General features: G+C 37.6%; 1 protein-coding gene and 1 pseudogene across 16 annotated transcripts in view; one reads left to right on the forward strand and one right to left on the reverse strand.

Annotated features, from left to right (window-relative positions):
• The window catches only part of THOC2 (THO complex subunit 2), a 128629-nt gene extending 114055 nt beyond the window's left edge, over positions 1–14574 (forward strand). For 8 of the 16 annotated variants that reach the window (XR_010838744.1, XM_067024043.1, XM_067024044.1 and 5 more), the window contains 6 exons: positions 3395–3532; positions 3879–3948; positions 4031–4188; positions 6123–6199; positions 6665–6710; positions 11738–12643. Coding sequence is in view for 13 of the 16 variants with exons in the window: in XM_067024043.1 (XP_066880144.1) it covers positions 3395–3532; positions 3879–3948; positions 4031–4188; positions 6123–6199; positions 6665–6692 (471 nt within the window). In the remaining 3 variants the exon portion in view is untranslated. Of the gene's footprint in view, positions 1–3394; positions 3533–3878; positions 3949–4030; positions 4189–6122; positions 6267–6664; positions 6711–11737; positions 12644–13777 lie in introns of those variants that run through there. The other 8 variants (XM_067024035.1, XM_067024038.1, XM_067024037.1 and 5 more) reach the window with 8 other exon arrangements.
• Positions 11490–12317, reverse strand: LOC131748025 (tyrosine-protein kinase Fer pseudogene; annotated as a pseudogene).
• Positions 14575–18155: the final 3581 nt, after the last annotated feature.

The following is an 18155-nucleotide window of genomic DNA, read 5'->3' on the forward strand; positions in this document are numbered from 1 at the left end:
TTACCACAATGAAAACAAAAATTGTAAAAAAAAATGTGGTTCCTCGATTCTTAGCACCCATTTCAATAGTAGTTGAAAGGGTTCTTAACTTCTTTTGTGTGTTTGTCTTATTTTTTAAATTATAGTGATCCCCCGCCCCACTTAAAAAAAAAGGTGGTGATTTTGTGGGCATTTAAAATTCAATAGATTTATTCCACATTCAAGCAGAAAATTTTGAAAATGGCATATGAATACCCTTGTAAAAATTGCAACTCATACCACTTTTCAGATCCTTAGTGCTTAGTATGGTACCTGGCAATATGATTAGGTATTCAGTAAATATTTGAAATGAACTCTTACGCCTTTGGACTTGGTAAAGCATCCAGAGTTTACTGGTCTGCATAGTAGTTGATGTTGATTTTTGTGTGTCTAAGAAAGTTTAATAGCATATGAATGTCTTAGAAAAACAATTTCACTGGACTTTGAGTGCTCTCTAAAATTAATGATCTATAATTTAAACTTTCTGTGGTAGCTTTTACTTTTTAGAGGATTTGAAAGGTATGTGTCTGTTTTTTCAGGTTACTTTGTCATCGTACATATAAAAATGTTTCCCTGCTCTAGTTTGACCTTTTAGTTATACTTTGCCCCTAGGATCCTCTTTTTTTTTTTTTTTTTACTAAACTAGTTACTAGTTTCACTTTGTAATACACATGGATTTGGCTTTTCAAGTGGGATTCTAGTTTAGTATCCAAATCTTTTCTGTCATTTCACCTTCTACCCCCAGTTTTGAGTTGGCATATTTATAGTTTTGGTTAGTTGTGTTTTCACCTGGCAATTTTAGCAGTTACATTTGATAAAGTATGAAAAGCATGCTCCTTTAAACCAAGCTTCTCTGTAATTTCAGAGGGCAGCAATAACCACCAAAATAAAATTCAGCTTTTAATTCTGTTCATCATCTTAAAACAAGGATTTACAACCAACCAAACCTGAGCCTACATGTGAGGCCATCTTTATATATTGTAGCCTTAAAAGGGTCAGTGTGGCAGTGGTCTCTTAAACAGATTTTGAAGATCAGTCAAACTGTTTTTTTTGGATCTAATGATCTCAATGTCAAGGATAAAAGCCAATAAAAAACAGGATCCAGTAGTATCAGGAATAAAAGCAAATTAAAAAATCCCCAATCCAACAATGCTACATGCAGATCAGTTTAACAGATCATTAATTTTATTCATCAAACATGTATTGAGTACTCACTGTGTGTACAAGACACTAGGAAGTGTGTAAAAGTAGAAAAGGCACATTAGCTCCCCTACCATCCTGTAAACTATGTTATGGACAAAAATAAATGACATGAAATTAATTGGGAATTCCTGCCACAAAAAAAGGTTAATAAAAAATAAGAGTTCACTGGACAGTGCTTTGTGGAGTTGAGGGAATGTTGAAGTGCTGATGGCTTTCCAGCTGTCTTTGAAGGCAAAGTAAGAGTTTAAGAGATTAAGATAAAAAATGAGCAACCGTTCTGGTGAAGAGAACTGCTGGGAAGTACAGGGTGTTAGGGAGCAGCGGTAGCCACAGCCTAGAGTACATTGGGTTACTCCATAGTAGGGTAGAATTGTGCAAAGATTGTGAAGAGCTTGGAATACCCAAGCTAAGGAATATGCATTTTATTCCATAGGCAATGAGAGACTGTATGTTTTTGTGGAAAAGAGTATTGTGATCAGAACTCTTAGAAGGGTAGAAAGAAGGAATAGAATTGGTACATTTCTAAACTAAGAATTTCTAGGATTCCCAATTCTTTGCAATACAGAATTCAAGTTAGGTATACTTAAAAACTTCCTTCTTGTGTAGGGGTGTGTGTGTGTGTGTGTGTGTGTGTGTGTGTGTGTGTGTGTGTGTGTGTGTGTGTGCACGTGCTCATTTGTAATCACAAACAAAAAAATTTTTTTACTGGAAGAATTAAGCAATACTTCCCTAAGATAAGTCTTCTTTGAGTATTGTAATAACATATTACTTTCTTTGTCTTGTCAGTTTCATAAATAGTATTGACTTAAGATGTGAATAAACCTCACAATTTGAAAATATTAAAGTGTCATTTAGGGCATATACCCAGCAAGAGTACCTTTTGGACAAGCACTTTATGATTGTTTCTCATTCTCTTGCTCTTTGTTATTAATAAACATTTTGTCTATTTCAGTTGATCATCAACTTTTAAACCTTGAAATTTTAAAGAGTCTACTTATGCATTGCTATGGTAGTATTTCTGAGCAAACTGAATTGAAAATATTTGGTGGTGTTAAAAAAACAAGTGTTAATTTAATTCTCAAACTGATGGCTGTCTTTTTTCATGTATTCCTTTGAATACCAAAGGATTTCTTTGTGTAAAAATATTTGACTTTTGACTCACTGTTCTTTTCATTCCCAAGTTATATCTAGAATTGTGTAGTTATGTAATGAGTTATATTCAGTATTCTGCTGCCTAATATTTTTAATGTCTTAAGTTAAACGTAAGCTTGTAGCATAGTTATAAATGCCGTAAGGTTAGGTGTCTGATTATTTCCTTAATATTTTGTTTTAGAATGGATTTCCATATTTACAACTTACATAAGTAAGGTTACTTTTTAATTATTTAGAATTAGCATATCCTTGATCTTTGGCTGTTTTATTGTCTATGGGCCTTTCATTGCAGAAAGAATAGGCAAAAGAGAATATTGGTTCATCATTTTTTAGTCTGAGTTGTTTTATCAACCTCAACTGACAATATGGCTTTCTGAGCTGTTTGGAACCAGTAAGACAAATTTTACAATCAGTTGTGATTATTTGGCAGAAATTGGAGCGCTTTCAGAGTAGAGAATATGCAGCCTTTACTATAACAGTAATTTAGGATAATCTATGCATGGTATGATATACACTGAGGCAGAAAAGACTTATTAGTAAAGTCAAGGCTAGGTTTTATTTTATACTTTTGCTCACTGTCATTGATTGCTTATCAGTGGATGGTAAAACTATTTTAAATTTCCATGATTGTGTAGAGGTTTGTATTTTTTTTTTTTTGTTTCCAGTAGAGAAAGTCCAGTCACTATTTTTCACATATGGACTCTTATAATAATGGTGGTTATGGGTCTTCACAATAGAGCTATATAAGGAACTATAGCTTGTGAATTTACTAATAAAAATCTCAGTTGAGGCAGGAATGAACTGGTAGAGTTAAAAAAATGATGATTTTTATAAGGTCAGGAATTGAATTCTTTGCGTAACTTGTGCCATGCTCTTTTATTTTACCTCTCATAATCCAGACAGCTGACCACTTTTGACTTTGGGTCTACTACCAAATGTCTTTCATTAAATAAACAATCAAGCAAATGCTGCCAATACTGGAAAACTAATAATCTTTAGTAATATTGCCTTAATTTAACAGCTCTACATTAATCATACTCCTCCACCACTGTCCAAGAGTAAGGAGAGAGAAATGGACAAGAAAGATTTGGACAAGTCGAGGGAAAGATCCAGAGAAAGAGAAAAAAAAGATGAAAAGGACAGGAAAGAGCGGAAAAGGGTTTGTAATTTTTTAAAAACTAGTTTGGAAAGCTCATTATCATGTACGGTAGTGTGTTTGTTGCCTTTTTTAAAGTACTAGTTTGTTGCATGACAGTCTGTTATTTAGTGTTTTAACTGGTATTTTTACCCTAAAGTGTGTTGGAATCTTCTACAGTAATAAGGATCTTCAGCCTAATAATCTCTACCAGCTCTGCTTGTCTTTCATGTCATTTTACCAAGTATGTGAAAGCACCGCAGATATTCTCCAATGCTAGTTACTAGCTATTCTCTTCTTGTATAAAAGTAATACTTTAAAACAAAAACAAAAACTCTTGATCAATGTAGTTCACAATTCTTGGTTCTAGGATCACTCAAACAATGACCGAGAAGTACCACCGGACTTAACCAAGAGGCGGAAAGAGGAAAATGGAACAAGTAGGTAGACTTATTAATACTTTCCATGCAGTCATCAAACTGAATTGGAAAAGGCTTTCACGATTCTCTTTTATAATTTTAGTGGGGGTTTCAAAACACAAAAGTGAGAGTCCGTGTGAGTCTCCTTATCCAAATGAGAAAGACAAGGAAAAAAATAAGTCAAAATCTTCAGGCAAAGAAAAAGGCGGTGACTCATTTAAATCTGAAAAAATGGATAAAATCTCCTCTGGTGGCAAAAAGGTAAATTACAAGAACAAAAAGAACAATATACTTTTTCTTAGAAAATCATCCACTAGAAAATTTAGCGAATACTGAGGTTTTTTTTGTAGTCAAGTAGTCTTTTGTTAATTATTTGGGGGCAGGAAGAGGAGGCTTTGGGGGAGGGCAGGTTATCTTGGAGAACTTGAGCCAGTTCAGTCCCAAATTACTGGGAGGGTGGAATTAGTTTACCTCTGAAATTCCTTTCCTCTCCATTCCACTCCCAGCTACTTCTTTTCATTGAGTTTCAGCCTTTCTTTTCGTGTTTTCTTTTTTCTCTGACAACAGTTTTTTTAGTTTCTCTTCATTCATGAGGTTAAAATATGGTCACATGTATTCTCCCTGATCATCACACCGTTATAGTCTTTATTAATTCTGAGTTTTAAAAGTCTTTATTAATTCTGATTTTTAAACACATGTTTATAACATTTTCTCCTAATAAACTTATGTGTTCACAACTTATATTTGATTTTAAAATTAAGTATAGTGTGCATTCTCTTAGATACTAATGGATGATACTCAGAATACATCTGATGCATCTGCCATAAAGTAAGCAAGCCATTACTAAAGTGTAAAGTGTCTACAAAGCATCTTTATGATATATATTCAACATATATGCCATATATTCATAGTTCTTAAAAGCAGTTTTGGAAAATTATAAGGTGATAGTTTTAAAAGGGAGGCTGCTCCTTTTAAATAAGTATTTTTTAAATTGAGGTAAAATTCACATAAAATTAACCATTCAAAAATGTACCATTCAGTGGCATTTAGTATATTTGCAGTGTTTGCACTCATCATCTCTGTCTAGTTCGAGAACATTTTCATCACCCCAAAGGGAAACCACATACTCATTAAGCAGTCATTCTCCATCCCCCCTCCCCCCCCCCCCCCCCAGCAACTACGAATCTGCTTTCTGTCTCTATGGACTTATCAAAAACTTTGGCTATTTCATATAAGTGGAACTGTATTATAATGTGGCCTTTTGTGTCTGACTTCTTTCACTTAGCATAATGTTTTTGAGATTCTTCATGGTGTTACATGTATCAGTACTTCATTTCTTTTCATGGCTAAGTAATATTCCATTTTATGAATATACCACACTTGTTCATCCATTCGTCACTTGATGGACTTTTGTCTTGTTTTCCACCTTCTGGCTATTGTGAATTGTGCTGCTATGAACATTGGTGTGCTGCTATGAAGTATTTGTTTGAATACCTGTTTTCAATGATCTTGTGTATATACCCAGGAGTGGAATATCTGGGTTATATGGTAATGCTATGTTTAGCTTTTTGAGGAACCGCCAAACTGTTTTCCACAGTGGCTGCACAGTTTACATTTCTACCAGCAATGTATGAGGGTGCCAGTTTCCCTACATCCTTGCCAACACTTGTTATTTTCTGTTTCTGTTTTGTTTTATTTTTATTTATTTAGTTTTTATTGTAGCCATCCTAGTGGGTGTAAAGTAGTATCTCACTGTTGTTTTGATTTTGTATTTTCTTAATGACTAATGATGTCGAGCATCTTTTCATGTACTTGTTGGCCATTTGTATATCTTCTTTGGAGAAATCTATTCAGATGCTTTAGCCATTTTTTAATTGGATTGTTTGTCTTTTTGTTGCTCAGTTGTAAGAATTCTTTACGTAGTCTTGATATTAGACACTTATGAGATATATGATATGCAAATATTTTCTCCTGTTCTGTAGGTTGTGTTTTCACTTTCTTGATAGTGTTCTTTGATGCATGAAAGTTTTTACTTTTGATGAAGTCCAGTTTTTTTCTTTTGTTGCTTGTGCTTTTGGTGTCATATTAAATAAGTTTGAAGAAAAATTTATGACTGGTGAGTGACGAAAAGAGATTTTGAGCTGATTTTTATATTTGGTTTTCCCTTTCCCAACTAATTCCACCATTCGTTATAGGAGTCCAGGCATGATAAAGAAAAGATAGAAAAGAAAGAGAAACGGGACAGTTCAGGAGGAAAGGAAGAGAAGAAACAATATCCTTTTCATCTTATTGATGTTTTTAATCAGTATAATGGAAAGCTTTGATACTGGTCTTATTTAGAATTGTACCCTTGTAGTATGTGGTCTAAATGCTCAAGGACTTATTACCTTTTAAATGGTCTCTCCAGTTAACCCTCTCAGATATACAAAACGTGGAAAGGAGACTTGATTGTTTTTTTAAACTTCTTTGGTGACTGAGATTGTTTTATGCCACCAAGGGCTTTAAAGTCCCTCTGGCTCTACCACCGAGAGGAAGAAAGAGAACAGAGAGTCCCTTGGGCTGGGGGCATGGGGAGTAGCAGGGCAAGATGATGTGGCAGATGAGAAGAGCTGGTAGAGTTTGAGGCTACCAGGCTGGTAAGAGCCAATTAGGCCTGCAAGCTGAGGGATTATACTAAAAGATGAGAGAGCAGTCTTTTTTCCCCCCAAAAGTTGTTTTCCCTTAATTTGTCATCTACTCATAAGTCCTCGGACAAGCACAGATAATGAAGACTTTCCATCAAGGTGAGTGTTCTCTCACCTCTTTTCATTTAAAGATAGAAATATAAAATGAGGTCTGATAATGTTGAAGAAACTAGATCCATTTTGCAAGATACAATTAGAGTTTTTCACTTAAATATAATGGTCAGGCCTTTGGGTAAAGATGCGAGACAAGATTCCCAGTTATTTTTAAGCTGTTTTCATTTTAAGCTTGCTGTTAGCTACGCCTTTTTTTTTTTTTTTTTTTTTTTAAGCACCAAGATGTGTTTAAAAACATCTGGCTTTCTCTTCACCACTCATTCCCATCTTCTCTGGATAGTTACTTTTTAAAAGTACCTCGTAGGTGGTGGTGGTATCTGCATTTTACAGGGGAAGAAACTGAGACTCTAAGAGGTTAAGTTGAAGAGAGTGACAGAGATATTAGCTGACACAGCCAATATGAAAATATAGGTCTTCTTGCCCTTCAGTGTTCTCTGATCTTCTTTTTGCCTTTCATGCAGACACGTTATCTGGAGATTTTTTTTGTTTCAAGTTTCCTGCCTCTCTTTTCTACCACTGCCCATGTTTTGCAAAGCCAAAAATATGGTCTGTGCTTTTAGTTCTGGAATTTAAAATATGCAACTTTGTTTTCAAAGTAGTTATGCCTTATGGGAGATTTTAAAAGTGTTTTATCCATCTCAAATAAATTGTTTGTGGACAGAGTGTTCAGAACCTTAATATAATCTTTTTTGAGCGCTCAGATCATCATTTGAATAGTTATTGTTTGGTGTGATGCCTTAGGATTATTGAGGTGTGTAGGATGATTTGCCCTCTACATTTAATGGTTTGTGATGGCTGTACTTGAAGTTGTTGATTCTTTTATAGCAAACTTTCTTGTTTCCATATTAGCTGTCACTTTTTAACGATATCAAGTATACTTGCTTTCTCTACCCTCCTCCTAATATTATTTGCTGCTTCTAATCTTCTGTGAAACTGGATAGATAGCCAAGGCTGTTGACAGTTGTTTAAGAGTGAGAAATGTCTGAGAGCCTGTTTTGTATAAAGGTGTGAGCTTTAGAATATGGATTTTGTCCTGTTTATTTTGGCTGCAAAGCAGGGATTTGAGGTTGCCAGGTAGGTAACTTCTTGACAAATAGTGTGCTTTTTCTGTTTTGTTATTTTGTGCTTATCTAAGTATTAGAGTAGGGTGGATGAGAGTTATGAGAGAGCATTTAGAATTCAGTAGATTTTTTAAAATTAGAAAGATTATAAAAGAAATATTATTACCTATTCTTAAATTCTAGCCATCGCCCACCCTAACCACTAGCTGTCTTCCCTAGTGAACCATAAACTCTTAATCTTCTTTTTTGATTTTTCACCATAACCTTCGTTTCAGTTTGGCATTTTGCTTTTTTACTTCTTGCTTTCACCTGGTCCCCTTATTAAAGACAACGAAAAAACTCTGCCTCTTGTATCTTCATTAGCAGTGGGCCGGTCATTGTCACTGACAATTTCATTGTGATTTTGTACATCTCTCTTTACTCTCTTCTTGGGTAGACTCTTTGTGAGGCACCGGTTGATTTTTCCTTTTTTTGGCTGTTCTGGGCCTGCCTTCTGTTGGATACCTTCTAGGGTTGGTCAAGTCTTTATGCGGTTCTTCCTTTTCATTTAGAGGTCTCATCATTTCTTATTGGCACCATTTACCTTTAGGCTACTTCAAATCTGCTGCTCCCTGCTCCCTTTTTGATTTATTTTATATTCTGCAGAAAGGAGAACTGCTACACATGTCACATTTCCATGAGTCAGAGATGTCATTAATTGTAAGATTCATTGTTGGTTTCTAGAACTGTTTTTTGAGAAAAGTGGATCGAGAAATGACATTGATTTGTATGTATCACCCTGATTTCAGAAACATTAAAATGATCATGTTAGAGTTAAGAAAATACAATATATAAATGTGACCCAGATTAAATTCCTTCTAGGGTCTTCTTTTCCTGCTTCATAATGTTTCATTGCAAAATTCTTTTCGCTTGTTCTCTGTATCTCCTGTTACTTGTTATTGCTAATGTCTTCATCCAAATTCATCTACTCTTTCCTTGATTTAGTCTCTTGAACACTACTAGCTGCTTTGCCTTTAACCGTTTCCCCTAGTTTAATCTTCAAAAATTCCCGTCTCTGAAAAATGTCCACTTAGAAGCATTCTTTAGCTTCACAATTGTAAATTGATATGTGTGGTCCTCAATTCACTGAGTTCAGCTAACTTTTGAGAGTCCTTTTGTGAACCAGACACTGCTAAACTGAGACTTGCTTCTAGGTTTTGAGAAGCTCAGTCTTCTTGCACTTTGATTCTGGATTCTTGGTTCTTGATTTCAAAGAATATTAGCAATTAACTCTATCCTATCCATCTGTATTTGTAGTATACTACATTCCTATTCGAATACTCCAGTGAAGCCTAATATTTTACAGTTCCATCTCTCACCTCTGGTCTCTTACGTGTAACCTAACTCTTATCGTTTAAACCCAAGGTTGCAATTTCTCAGCCCTTAGGCAGAATGTGCCTTATTAGACATACCTTCTTGGCCTTGCACAATATTTAACATTAAAAAAAAAGGTTGCCTTTAAAAATCAGAAGAGTTGACAAAATCCAAATTTCATTTTCTTTTGAAGAACTGGAACATCTGGCAACATGGTGTCCTGATTTCTGCATGGCGACAGTCAGCTAGACCTGCCTAGGTGCTTGTCCCCCTTAAATAGAGTGGGTCTTTTTTTGTAGTTTACCTCATTCAGGCCCCACCCAGCTCACTTCCATTTGTTTCCATTTTATACTAGTCCCTGTACGCAATCGATTTTGTAATTCCTGTTCTGAGCCTTTCTTCTTCAGTCCATACTTGGAAACTGACTTCCTAACTGCTCAAAGTTTGCTTATTTTAGGAATGTGTTACCATGTTGAGGCACAGTCCTAGATGCCGGTAATAATATGTGTTGCAGTAGGAAGTGTTCAGTTAAGTTTCTTCCTCAGTAGTTTCCCATTGCTTACACGTGTGTGTCAGCTTGCCTACAGCGTCCTAGTCACTGATTCCTATGTATATATGAATGTGTTACATATCCCGCTCCTTAGATTGTGGTCTTGTTGAAGGCAGTAGCTTCATCTCTTCCTTCTAATCAAACAATCAAGTATTCTTCTCTATTACCTGCTATGTTTCAGATACTCTTAACTTTACATGGAGAGCTGTGTACAGAAGTATTAACTATATCTCTTTGGAATGGAGGAGAAACATCACTGACTTTTTTTGCCCCCAAAAGAAGGTTCAGTGTATTTATAGCATTTGATAGTATACTGTTTAAGAAGTTGCTTTGTGTGCTGCAACATATTTTTTGAGGGCAGGTTTATTATGCTTTCGTCTGGGTCTGTATGTAGCAATCATTAAATGTGTAAAAAAGTCTTGTTGGGAGATTGAAATAATAGACCCAAACTATTTTTCTCTTCATTATCATCCTTTAACGTATCAGTGAGTTCTGTACACTGATATTCATAGGCACCAAACAGTTGGAGAGAACAGGAGGGATTTTCTATTTCCTTTCTTCCACTTAAGGCAGACCAAATTTTCACTCAGGTGCTGTGCTGTTCTTTATCTGAACATAGGCACGAGCACTTCCAGAAGGCTCCCAATGCCACATTTACCCTTGAGTGTGACACATATTCCTCACACACACATTTATCTTGAGAGGCATCCCTGGGTATGCTGAGATTCAGTTCAATAGAATCCTTGTTTTAACTGTTCCATTTTATCCACTTGGAATACCTCAGGAAGTGTGTTTGCTATGATAAGAACTGCTAGGCGGCAGTTTAAAGGTAAATGAAGGAGTAAAGTGGAGTTAGGATGGCTGTCCCTATTGTCTTTCTCCTGTAACTTCTTTCTTCCTTGTAAATGTTCATTGGACTCTTCTGTCAACTTCATCCATGTGCGCCCTTGTACTTGGCATTTGCGTGCCTGTGTGTGTATGTGTACACGTACTAGGATTAACCAGGAATAATTTATTAATTCACTGGGCTTGTATTTTATAGTTTCTCTAAATAAACTTTGTTGCCATCCAGAGGGTTCTTTTATGAGGAGTCTATGACCTATTGAAACATTTCTTAGGACCTTTTTGGTGAATTTGATCATAAAAATAGAAAGTGCGTGTGTGTTTATAAAGGCATAGCTGTGATAATAAGGCTGATTTTCTATATGCCTTTCTTCTCTATTTTGATCACCAGTCTAGCTGCTCTTTCACCCAGACCTAACGTTTCAGATTTCGTTCTTGCTGTCACAGCTGTCTATAAAGTAACATCATTTAAAATCAGCTGCCTCAACTCTGAAAGGGTACTCTTTCAGGGCATTTCATGCATAGTTTTCTGATGCCCTGACAAAGGAGGAGGGCATGGTGGAACAGAGGGAAATGACAACCTTACTAAAAGTTGTCCAGATAATTCCCAATAGGAAGTGATGTTTACAAATGTAATCTTGTCTTAGCATAGTGGAAGGCCACCTTTTGTTGGAATGTATCCTGCACAGATGGTATTACCAATGCAGTTTATAGCACCGAGAGAGTAGAGGTGTCTAGGATGGAGGACAGTCAACTCTGAACTGAGCCTGAAGTAGAAACCCTTTGAGAAACATCAACAGTCCTAGGTGTGAAAAGATAGATTTGAGGGGTCTCTTGCATTTAGAACCTGTGCTTTCTTTTCTTTTAACAATGGTTAAAGTTGCACATATTAAAAAAAATAGTTAATGAACAATAACCTTAGAAGAATATTCCAGGTAAGGTGGTGTAAACTTACTATTAATGAGAAGAAAATATTACTCTGCTGGAAGATAGAGTCCTGAAGTCTGAATTTGGTACTGTTTCATCACTATGTGACTTTCTTCTTGATGGCAGTTCTTTCTGAAGTTCACTGAACCTGGGGTGGTTTTTAAGTTTGTAATCCCAGGACTTCATTATTTTATAAATATGTTCTGGTTACTGCTGAGAAACTGACATCCAGTATCTTCTTTCCACTTGCTCTTGTGCTTGCTGATTTGTCATTCCAGGGTATGGACAGACCCCTAAGCTGAAGGTCTCCCAGAGGAGGATGCCAAAACTCCATGCGTCACTCTCAGAACGATATCTCCTATAATTAAGAGCTTCTGGTGCTGTCCATTTAACAGGAATCTGCTTTAAATCAGAAGATGAATACACACCACCATCCTCTTGACGAGACATTCCAAAGTCACTGATTTTCAGAACATTATTTTCACCTCCAGGCAGTTTCTTGCAGCAAGGTCCCTGTGTATACAATTTTTACTCGAGATTTGCCATCCAGAAGCAGCATCTAATGAAAATTTCACTAACTGTTTTAGTTCATCCTTCTTTCTCAGAAAGGAGAGGAAATTGCCTCCTGGAACCAGTTCCTTAGTCACGTAGATAGGCTGTATTTGTGTGCGAACTTTGATTAAGTTTGACAATATTGGGATGATTATATTGCTTGAGGATTTTGGCTTCTTGTAAAAATTTTAATTTCAGTTCCTGGGAAAGATCATCTTCACATGTTTTAACAGCAATAGCAGTTTTATCCTTTAATGTACCCTTAAATGTGTCATCAGAATTTCCCTTGCCCAGTAATTGTGACATCTTCATTAAATGCGTTGTTTATTCTAATTGTGTTCATGCTGATACCGTAATTCTCTTTATTGGAACATTAACTTTTTTGCAGTTAAAAAATTGAGATGAAATTCTTATAAAATATGCCATTTTAAAATGGTTTTTAGTATATCCCTGTGTTGTAACCATCACCAGTAATTCCAGAACATCTCCATCACCCTCAGAAGAGACCCTGCATCTGTTAGCAGTCACCCCCAATTCTCCTCTTCCTGCAGCCTCTGGAAACAACTAATGTATTTTCTGTCTCTATGAATTTGCCTGTTTTGGACATTTCATAAAAATGGAATCATGCAGTATGTGGCCTTTTGTTATATGTGGCTTCTTTCACTTAGCGTCATGTTTTCAAGGTTCATCCATGTTGTAGCATGTATCAGAACTTGATTTCTTTTTATAACTGAATACTATTCCATTGTATGGATGTGTACCACATTTTGTTTATCCATTCATCAGTGATGAACAGGAACAATGATTTTTAAGTATTAAAACTGTAAGTTCAACATTAATGTATCTATAATTATAATTGGTAATGTCAAGATTATACATGGTGTGAACAGAATACTGTATAGAAACGATATGTAAATTATTTGTCAGCATATCATTCAAGTGTGGTTATTTTCTAAGGCCCTTCTAGCTCTGGTTTTATGAAATATGTGAATGTAGTATTTTCATCAATAAAGTTTAATGCGTTAAGCATTAGATTAAAATTTGAATGAGAACAATGTTAGGCAGATATGAAGTTATTTGCCACATGTTGTAATGATCATGTTTTGAATTTATTTCAATATGCAGTATTTGAAAAATGTCAATACATAAAGGAAAGGAAATGAGTATAATTAAGTCAATATATTTTTAAAGCAATTTTTATAATTTAGCAGACATTGCATCTTAATATAAGTAACTATTAAAATCATGTCCTTGTGAAAAATGTGATGTCATTTTTCTTTTTTTTGTTGATCATGTAAAATTGGTTTCTTTTCACGGTTATGTGTTCTGTTTACTTTTGACAAGCGATTGCTTGTCCCTGTGGAATTCTATTTCATTTTTTCCTCCTTCCCCTCCCCCCACTCCCCCTTTCCCTCTCTCACAGATAAAATGTTCTGTGGTTTGGTTTTTTTTTTTAATTCATCATAATGTGCCTATCTTTAATGGTTTCTAAGAATAGGCAATAAGAAATACACACATATTTCATCCTTATTTAGGGACTTAATTCAAGCCTTTGTTATTGACAGAACTCATTGATTTTCTTAAATCTTCTTTCCTCCCTCCCTCCCTCCTCCTCCTCTCCTCTTCCTCTCCTCCCTTCTTCCCTCCCTCCCTCCTCCTCCTTTCATCTGTCCCTCATACCCTCTTCCATCCATCCCCTCTCCTTCCTCCCTGCCCCCCATCACTGCCTTCCTTATCTAGCAATATAATCACTTTGTTTCTTTCAGGTGAGATTGGAATGAAATTGTTCAGCTGTGACCAGAAATTTATTTTCCTGAGTAGACTGCCAAGAATTATGAACGAAGAGGGCCCATTTGCATCTCCTTAAATTATTCAGTGATCTGCTCTATTGCTCCATGCCGAAAACTTAAAATTGTTGAGTTGTGCATTATTGTATTTAACTTGTTGCTTAGTTTCTACATGTTTATTTTCAGTAAATGGCTGAAAGTGTTAACTTCCATATTTTTAGCACAATGTGCTGCATACAGTTTCCAACAAGCAAATAGTTACATATGTACAGAATTTCACTTTAGGTTAACTAAATATTGCCTGAGTTTAGTTTTTTTTTTTTTTTTTTTCTATTTGAAATGCTTCCTTTTTATTGTTTGAAATGGAAAATAAACAATTATTGAACCATTTTGAATTTACCTCATTTTAAAACTCAGTTTTAATTTATTATTTGGCCTGTTTTTAATATTAGTAAAAAGCAAAGTGGGAGCAGTGTCTTATGCAATGCCTAGCAATCATTTTATATACTATGTGTACGACATTAAAACCTGTTTGAAAAAAAAAAAATGGTACCAGCACTCACTTGTCCCTTGCCATTTTTTTCTTGTAATTATCTTAGAAAAATCTGGGCGGGGGGATCGAAAGTTAATTGTGTTTTAATTCTACAGCTACAGGAGCTTTGTATTGCTTAACTTTCCTCTGGAAAAGTTTCACAGTGACATTTTTAAAAGAAAGTTTTTTTATCTAATGAATACTACCCATGTAACCCTTTTTCTAAATAAACAATAGTTTTCTCAAATGATTGTATATCACTGTGTATATTGTTGCTTATTCAAAATAACTTAGCAAAGATAAGATTCCTTGCTCTCTCTTCTTATTTGTGTCTTAGTCCATGGACTACAGTGTTTCCAAATGACAGACATCTTATCCAATAATATGAGAAAATCCTATTTGCTTACCTCTGTACCTGGGGTAGACAGTGGACTGAAATGATGCCTAGAATTCTTCATTTATTCTTCAGGTCCTTGGAACCAGTGATACCTATGCAAATTTTTTTTTTTTTTTTTTTTTTTTTAGAGAATGACAATAAAGGCTTTAACTTTTAAAAAGATTGAGACATTCTGAGTATATTTTAGAATTGGCAAAGGGATATAAATCTTTTTTTTTTTTTTCCTTGCGGTATGCGGACCTCTCACTGTTGTGGCCTCTCCCGTCGCGGAGCACAGGCTCTGGACACGCAGGCTCTGAGGCCATGGCTCACGGGCCCAGCCGCTCCGCGGCATGTGGCATCTTCCCAGACCGGGGCACGAACCCGTGTCCCCTGCATAGGCAGGCGGACTCTCAACCACTACGCCACCAGGGAAGCCCAAGGGATATAAATCTTTTTTTTTTTTTTTTTTTTTGCGGTATGCTATGCGGGCCTCTCACTGTTGTGGCCTCTCCCGTTGCGGAGCACAGGCTCCGGACGCGCAGGCCTGGCGGCCATGGCTCGGGCTTAGTTGCTCCGCGGCATGTGGGATCTTCCCGGACCAGGGCACGAACCCGTGTCTCCTGCATCGGCAGGCGGATTCTCAACCACTGCGCCACCAGGGAAGCCCGGGATATAAATCTTGATGCCCCTTTTCAGGTAATTATAATTTGCAAAAATTGATGAGCACAGTGATTATTTATGGGAGAGTGATCCATTCAATGACTTGTGCACCCATAATGTGCCTGGCATTAAAAAAATGATACATTGTTAGAATGAGTTTTACAAGGAGAAAATAACTATGGTTCACCTCAAAATCATTTGAGAGAAACATATCAGGGAATAGCTTTCCAGCTGTTACGTTGCATTCACATTTTAAAGATTTCATGACTGTGAAAATTTGCTGCTACTTAGCATCAGAATCTCTTCTCTCCCCCAAATTATTGAACACAGGTAACCTTTGCTTTTGGCCTTGCTAGAAATGCATTGAGGATGGAAAATGCTAACTTGGAATTTAGCTGAGCAGAAATAATTTATGTTGGAAGAAGAAAATCTATTCGATAGCTATTTTAAAGATTTTCTGTTCTACATACACAGGAGTATTAAGACCTAACTCCTGTACCTAGAGCACTTCCAGTTTAACTTGAGAAGTAGAGGACAAGTGAGTGCTGTTGGGGGTCAGCAGTCGTTCTGTAAGGAGCCAGACAGTAAATATTTGAGACTTTGAATAAATATTTGAGACTTTGTGGGCTTACATGGACCCTTTCGGACCTCCTCAGCTTGCATTATAGTGTGAAAGCAGCCATAGATGATATGTAAATGAATGAGCATGACTGAATTCCAGTAAAATTTTACTTACAAAAAACCTGCTATAGAGAATCCTATGAAGGATTTAATCAAAAAATATTTGAGTGCCTCTTAAGCACCAGAGGTACAGCCTTGAGCAAAACAAACTTTCTGCTCTCATGGAAGTTCATTCTAGTCAATGGAGGCAAACAACAAACATGGAAGAGGGGGGAGAGACCTTCAGGATGGTGGAGGAGTAAGACGCAGAGATCACCTTCCTCCCCACAAATACATCAGAAATACATCAACACGTGGAACAGCTCCTACAGAACACCTACTGAACGCTGGCAGAAGACCTCAGACCTCCCAAAAGGCAAGAAACTCCCCACGTACCTGGGTAGGGCAAAAGAAAAAAGAATAAACTGAGACAAAAGACTAGAGACGGGACCTGCACCAGTGGGAGGGAGCCGTGAAGGAGGAAAGTTTTCCACACACTAGAAGCCCCTTCATGGGCGGAGACTGCGGGTGGCGGAGGGGGGAGCTTCGGAGCCGCAGAGGAGAGCGCAGCAACAGGATGCGGAGGGCAGAGCGGAGAGATTCCCGCGCAGAGGATCGGGGCCGACCAGCACTCACCAGCCCGAGAGGCTTGTCTGCTCACCCGCCGGGGCGGGCGGGGCTGGAAGCTGAGGCTCGGGCTTCGGTCGGATCCCAGGGAGAGGACTGGGGTTGGCGGCGTGAACACAGCCTGAAAGGGGCTAGTGTGCCACAGCTGGCTGGGAGGGAGTCCAGGAAAAAGTCTGGAGCTGCCGAAGAGGTAAGACTTTTTCTTGCCTCTTTGTTTCCTGGTGCGCGAGGAGAGGGAATTAAGAGCGCCGCTTAAAGGAGCTCCAGAGACGGGCGTGAGCCGTGGCTATCAGCGCGGACCCCAGAGACGGGTATGAGACAACACTAAGGCTGCTGCTGCCGCCACCAAGAAGCCTGTGTGCGAGCACAGGTCACTCTCCACACCTCTACTCCCAGGAGCCTGTGCAGCCCGCCACTGCCAGGGTCCCGTGATCCAGGGACAACTTCCCCGGGAGAACGCGTGGTGCGCCTCAGGCTGGTGCAAACTTATGCTGGCCTCTGCTGCCTCAGGCTCGCCCCGCATCTGTACCCCTCCCTCCCCTAGGCCTGAGTGAGCCAGAGCCCCCGAATCAGCTGCTCCTTTAACTCCGTCCTGTCTGAGCGGGAACAGACGCCCTCAGGTGACCTACACACAGAGGTGGGGCCAAATCCAAAGCTGAATCCCGGGAACTGTGCGAACAAAGTAGAGAAAGGGAAATGTCTCCTAGCAGCCTCAGCAGTAGCGGATTAAAGCTCCACAATCAACTTGACATACCCTGCATCTGTGAAATACCTGAAAAGACAACAAATCAGCCCAAAATTGAGGCAGTGGACTTTGGGAGCAACTGTAGAATTGGGGTTTGCTTTCTGCATCTAATTTGTCTCTGGTCTTATGTTTACCTTAGTTTAGTATTTAGAGTTTATTATCATTGGTAGATTTGTTTATTGATTTGGTTGCTCTCTTCCTTTTTTAATATATAGGTATATATATTTTTCCTCCTCTTTTTGTGAGTGTGTATGTGTATGCTTCTTTGTGTGATTTTGTCTGTATAACTTTGCTTTTATCATTTGTCCTAGTGTTCTCTCTGTCCGTATTTATTTTCCTTACTATAGTTTTTAGTGCTAGCTATCATTGGTGGATTTGTTTTTTGGTTTGGTTGCCCTCTTCTTTCTTTTTTTAAAAAATTATTTTTTAATTTTTAAAATTTTAAATAATTTAAAATATTTTTTATTTTAATAACTTTCTTTTCTTTCTTCTTTCTTTCTTTCTTTCTTTCTTTTTTTCTCCCTTTTTTTCGGAGCCATGTGGCTGACAGAGTCTTGGTGCTCTGGCTGGGTGTCAGGCCTGTGCCTCTGAGGTGGGAGAGCCGAGTTCAGGACATTGGTCCACCAGAGACCACCCGGCTCCATGTAATATCAGATGGCGAAAGCTCTCCCAGAGATCTCCACCTCAACGCTAAGACCCAGCTCCACTCAACGACCAGCAAGCCACAGTGCTGGACACCCTATGCCAAACATCT

This window comes from Kogia breviceps, chromosome X (assembly GCF_026419965.1).
Source record: "Kogia breviceps isolate mKogBre1 chromosome X, mKogBre1 haplotype 1, whole genome shotgun sequence".
NCBI lineage: Eukaryota > Metazoa > Chordata > Mammalia > Artiodactyla > Physeteridae > Kogia > Kogia breviceps.